Source organism: Neoarius graeffei, chromosome 25 (genome assembly GCF_027579695.1).
Source record: "Neoarius graeffei isolate fNeoGra1 chromosome 25, fNeoGra1.pri, whole genome shotgun sequence".
Taxonomy (NCBI): domain Eukaryota; kingdom Metazoa; phylum Chordata; class Actinopteri; order Siluriformes; family Ariidae; genus Neoarius; species Neoarius graeffei.
The window spans coordinates 15,831,358-15,837,572 of NC_083593.1; the positions used below are offsets into that span (position 1 = coordinate 15,831,358).

The 6,215-nt window shown below is 40.2% G+C and overlaps 1 protein-coding gene across 3 annotated transcripts in view; it reads left to right on the forward strand.

The window, feature by feature from the left end:
- The window catches only part of ttc3 (tetratricopeptide repeat domain 3), a 115,091-nt gene extending 109,820 nt beyond the window's left edge, over nt 1-5,271 (forward strand). For 2 of the 3 annotated variants that reach the window (XM_060909400.1, XM_060909402.1), the window contains exons 43-46: nt 106-232; nt 597-758; nt 3,290-3,382; nt 4,666-5,271. In XM_060909400.1, the coding sequence (XP_060765383.1) occupies nt 106-232; nt 597-758; nt 3,290-3,382; nt 4,666-4,797 (514 nt within the window). In that variant the 3' untranslated portion in view covers nt 4,798-5,271. The remainder of the gene's footprint in view (nt 1-105; nt 233-596; nt 759-3,289; nt 3,383-4,665) is intronic. The other variant, XM_060909401.1, reaches the window with a different exon arrangement.
- Nucleotides 5,272-6,215: the final 944 nt, after the last annotated feature.

Consider the following 6,215-nt stretch of genomic DNA (forward strand, 5'->3'; position numbering starts at 1 on the left):
GAACCTGAAAACTACTGTGTTTTACTAAGCGCAAGATTGAACATTGGCACATTCAAAGCAGTTTGGTTTCATATTTATTCGTGACTTGTGTTTGTGTTTTTTCAGATCAGTCTTGACCAAATTTATTCACGAGGTTCGCTCTACAAATGGTGGCAGTCTGAACACGCTGAAGTATGAAGAAGTGATTAACAGAGCTGCTCAGCTCATCCTTGACCACCAGGAACACTCCCAAGTGAGACCGCCGTTCATAAAACCCTATAAAAATAACCAAACTAAATGCAGTTTATTGCCAAGCATCCTTGGGGAGGGACATACGGTAGGCCGTTTAACGAGCCGTGAAAACGCACACACTCGCAGAAGCCTGGAGTTTTAAGAACTGTAACCAGAGAAATTCCTGTGGACGCCTTGAAAGCGTGTAGGCGTATTTAATAATGTAAAGTTTCATTATTTAAATTTTTTTTTTTTTGCGTTGTGCAAAAGGAAGTGTTTCATGCAAAGAGACCTTTAGTAAGGACTTAATATGATTTGTTTTATATACAACTTTATGTAAGTGAAGTGCAACAATGGCAAATCTGATGAACAATGGTGTTTTCGAGAAGGAGCAGATGAACTCCGTGAGTGGCGGTGTGGTCGGAGCGAGAGATTTAGCAGTACCCAGTCCAACTCCTCCCACTGACTCTTCCAGAGCTCCTGCAACTCCCCCACCGACACACGTGTGGAAGAACGTGTCCTCTCAGCATCGCAAGTCTTCCCGAGCTGTAAGAGTTTCTAGCAATTTTAAGATAGAGAGAATTTTTGTTCAACCTGAAGGAAATTCTTGTGCCAAAGGTTGCTCAAAAAATTACCCCACTACTATTTACACCCCCCTCTCCCACTTAGACTGGTACCAAAATTCAAAAAAGTGCTTATTTAAGGAGTTAAAGGCATTTTTGAGACAAAGTCAGCAAACAGTCTTATTTTGTCAATTTGGGTGTGCCGAATTCAAATCTGCAATATGCCGAGCTCTATCTGACCTCTAGAGGTCATTGAACTTTGGGCCTGTAAACGTCTCAGCTGAACCCAGTTTCTCAGCTTTCTAAGGAATGAAATGTACTAAAATGATTAATGAAGTTAGCAAATGGCCTTGTTTGTTAAATGTTTGGGTGCTGAATTCATTTTTCATTTGTAAAACGACATATGACCTCTGATAACCTCAAGGTCATTAAACTTGGCCTATAGCGATCTTGCAGTCACGTGACCGGAAAGTACACAACCCCCATCTTGTCGGTCAAAAACGCCGCTGAATACTGCTGCACTCGTGTACAGAATGGATCAATTTCAACCGACGGACTACACGGCTCATTTTTCTAATGAACAGATAACTAGATATATGTCTAAAATAAACGATCTACAGATTTGTGACCCTTATGGCTTACCGGACGGAGTTTTCACGACCGGATTTTGAACTGCCAGCGGAATACCCAGACGTGTATGATTACCTCATCAACTTTCCCTCGCTGTTCAGTGGTGAAGCACTGCGTGCTTATAAATCTCTGGACAGTTATCTTTACAGAAATTCAGGATTTGTCAGCGACTCAGATGTGGCATCTTGTAAACAAGAAAATAATCCTCATTGGATGGGTAAGTCACTTAAGTATTGAGTATAGCACTGACCAGCCGATTATAGAATAGAATAAGGTAATTCCAAATCGTCCGTCTTGTTTACATGGATTTGGCAGTGGAGGTTTGAGTAGCTGTTTTCTGAGCTTAGTCAACAGGCCGGCTCTGCCTGTAGCCTCGCTTTTGCTTCTGCTCCTGGCGCCGCCTCCTTCGCTTTGCTTCCAATAACAATCCACGGAGACCCTGGAATTTTTTTTTTTCTCGTCCGGAATGTTGTGCATGCGATGGAAATCGCTACAAACCGTCATTTTCTGCTGGAAACCAATGTCCAGTAAGTCCATACGGTTGTAGTGGATATTGAAGTCCGGTACAGACGAACAACACGCAAAAATACACACAAAAAACAAAAACCGTGCACAGGTAGGGAGAGCTTGTAGCCGCAGCCGTTGTAGTAGAATTGTATATAGTAGGGTTTTCCAGAAGAAAAGGTAGAAGTAGAACCAGAAGTAGAAGGCGGAATATGGCGTTTGACCGACAAGATGGCGTCTGTCACAATCTGGATCGGCTGTGACGTCACATGCAAGTGCTCCATAGGCCTATGCATTTAACGGCATTTTTAAACTGACTTTACTCCCCCAAAAAGAATATGAACAGACAAAAAACAAATAGAAAGGAACAAATACAACATTAAATGCCAGTCCATGTACATGTGACTTACTTTTCACAATGAGAATGCCTAGGCGATCACCTTACATAACATTGCATTACATTTAGCGGTTATTGTTTATACAAAGCTACTGAAAAAAGGACAGATTCAGCAGCATACAAAATGTGGGGGCGTACAGGGTATACAGGTTAATCAGGGTTCGTATATATGAGAGGTTTTTTCTTTGTTGTTTGTTTTTTGTTTTGTTTTAAACGGGGTAAAGCCTTTACAAAAAACAAACAACAAAGAAAAAAACTCTCCTATATACTAACCCTGATTAACCTGTATGCCCTGTATGCCCCCACATTTTGTATGCTGCTGAATCTGTCCTTTTTTCAGTAGCTTTGTATAAACAATAACTGCTAAATGTAATGCAATGTTATGTAAGGTGATCGCCGAGGCATTCTCATTGTGAAAAGTAAGTCACATGTACTGGCATTTAATGTTGTATTTGTTCCTTTCTATTTGTTTTTTGTCTGTTCATATTCTTTTTGGGGGAGTAAAGTCAGTTTAAAAATGCCGTTAAATGCATAGGCCTATAGGCCAAGTTTAATGACCTTGAGGTTATCAGAGGTCATATGTCGTTTTACAAATGAAAAATGAATTCAGCACCCAAACATTTAACAAACAAGGCCATTTGCTAACTTCATTAATCATTTTAGTACATTTCATTCCTTAGAAAGCTGAGAAACTGGGTTCAGCTGAGACGTTTACAGGCCCAAAGTTCAATGACCTCTAGAGGTCAACAGAGGTCAGATAGAGCTCGGCATATTGCAGATTTGAATTCGGCACACCCAAATTGACAAAATAAGACTGTTTGCTGACTTTGTCTCAAAAATGCCTTTGGGTGTCACAATTCTGGATTTTGGTACCAGTCTAACTCCCCTTCTTTTCAGCTACAAACATTTTATACATGTTCATACACCGAACACTGAAATCAATCAAAATCTCTCTCTCTCTCTCTCTCACATACATATATCTCAGCTGAACATGGAGGACCCTTGCATTATTTGCCATGAGGACATGAAACCTGAGGACCTGTGCGTGCTGGAGTGTCGCCATAGCTTTCATAGAGAGGTGAGACTTGTGACTAAACCCTCCGATCTTTTCAGTCAAGCTTTCTGGACCAAGCACATCAGGAGAAAAGACATTGGTTTCTCATATATAGAAGAAGTAATTCATTTTTTTTTTTAAAATAAAAATTAGGGGTGGGACATTAACGCGTTAAGATTAATTAATTTCAAACAAATTAATTCGTTAAAAATATTAACGCATTTTATCGCAGTTTGCATGCCAAACAACCCGGAACTGTTGTTAGTGCACTGTGTTATGGTGCGACAAATATACTGACACACCACGGTTCCAGTTACAGCAATGGAGCTTGAAAGCGCGTCGGGTCTGCTGGACGGTAAATTTATATTCAAAAAACGACCCGATGGAACTGTTGATAAAACCACAGTTTATTGCAAACTGTGCAGAAAGGAGTTTGATTATCACAGAAGCTCGTCAACTTTACGGTACCATTTAAATGCCGAGCATGTCACCGCGATTACTGAAACAGCTGCAGCTCGAGGTAGGAGTTCTGGTCAGCAGAGCAAACTCGAAGAAATGGCTGGATTCCAGAAGAAAATGAGCAGGGCAACGTCGGAAAATTTAACGAACACGCTGGCCAAGTGGATTGCCCTGGACTGCAGACCGCTATCGGTGGTAGAAGACAAGGGTCTACGAGATGTATTGCAGATTAGTTTTAATCATGTGTTTGCGGGTGTGTTATTCTTGACGGTCTTTCAGCGAGTAAACCAACCGTGCCAAAATACGTGACCCCAGCTGTAGCACGACAGATCTTTTTAATCTGGCTTTCCTATAGTGAAGCATTTGAACGGTCATGCATTTCGTAGGCTAGGCATAATGACTAGCGCAAGTTTGCGTCTGGGTGGATAGATAAGGTGAGCCAAATCATGACTTGTTTGGGGATTCCATAGTGGTATCCATGCCCACTAGGGTGCATCAGTTGCCCCCTAAAAATGAAAAGTTCCTCCGATCATGATGCGTTTTTGTTTTTTATGTTCCTTTTGGTAAGAAAACACACTGGGTGAAATATTTTGACAAAATTCAAAAGTTTAATGGTGGCACCATTAGACCTGGCGACTTGTCCAGGGTGTACCCCGCCTTTCGCCCGTAGTCAGCTGGGATAGGCTCCAGCTTGCCTGCGACCCTGTAGAACAGGATAAAGCGGCTAGAGATAATGAGATGAAGATTTTGACAATAAGGTATACCAGAGAAGTTTAATTTTTAGTGGCCACCCAGATTGAGCTGTTTGAAGACCAAAACCCTGATTATTGTTTGTTTCATGTGTATAGTGCATCAAGTCCTGGCTGAAGGAGCAGAGCACTTGTCCCACCTGCCGAGAGCACGCGCTTTTACCTGAGGATTTCCCCATGTTGCCAGGACGACATAGACGGGGACACGTGCATGCAGCAACCTCGTCCTGAATGGATTGTTGTGATCAGTCTGTGTACATACATCTATACAATAATCATATTGTATAACACTTATAGAATTTTAAATATTATAATTATATAGCATAAATGATGTGCTATATAATGTCGTAACTAGAGTAAATCAGTTACTGAATACAAATGGTACAAAACAGTGATTGGGATCACTAACCATTTACTTGCACCTTTTTTTTTTAAATAATTAGGAAGTTGATTGCAAATTTACACTACAAACAAGGTGGACCATTTCAGTTTTGCTTTGTTAGTTATGAGTTGTCATGCAGTTTAAGCTCTTCATTCAACTAGTAAGGACCAATCAGTATTTTGTCTTAAAGAATATTTTAATTTGTTCTGTATTAATCCTCAATCTGTTTGTTTACACTTGATCAGCTTCCTGCTTGTATTTTTCTTATAAATAATTTTAAATGCTTAATTTAAAAAAAAAATAAAATTTTTGGTTGGTTGTCTTATGGCCTTTAAAATACATTTAGACCGGCGGGGGGAAAAAACAGGGTGTGGGCACATGCGTTAATGCTATGTGATTTTGGAAAGCAGGGCACTGTGTGATTTTTGTATTTTAAAAAATTATTCTCCAAAGGTGAATGAATCATCGGTGAATAATAAGTGAGACAAAGTCAAGGTTATTATTCATTATATCCCTCATCAAAAAAATTCCCATGCAGGGATTGGCCAAGGATGGCTCACGTGACCGTTCTACCATTTGATTAAGCAATGTATCTTGTCATGTCAAAAAAAAAAAACCTGACTCACCATATCAGTCATGGCACATCCTGGATATACACTTGTGTTCAAAATAATAGCAGTCCAACACGACTAACCAGATCAATCACTGTTTTTGGTGGAAATTATATTACTACATGGCAAATAATTTACCAGTAGGTGTAGTAGAGTCATAGAAAACCAACAGACCCAACATTCATGATATGCATGCTCCTGAGTCTGTGTAATCGAATAATTAAGTGAAAGGGACGTGTTCAAAATAATAGCAGTGTGGAGTTTAATTAGTGAGATCATTCATTCTGTGAAAAAACAGATGTCAATCAGGTGGCTCTAATTTAAGGATGAAGCCAGCACATGTTGTACATCCGTTTCTCTCTGAAAACCTAAGAAACATGGGTCGTTCCAGACATTGTTCAGAAGAACAGCGTGCTTTGATTAAAACGTTGATTGGAGAGGTAAAACGTATACTGTAAAGAAGTGCAGAAAATGATGGGCTGCTCAGCTAAAATGATCTCCAGTGCTTTAAAATGGACAGCAAAGCCAGAGAGACGTGGAAGAAAACAGAAGACTACCATTCGAATGGATCGAAGAATAGCCAGAATGGCAAAGACTCAGCCAATGATCAGCTCCAGGGTGATCAAAGACGGTCTGAAGTTACCTGTGAGTACTGT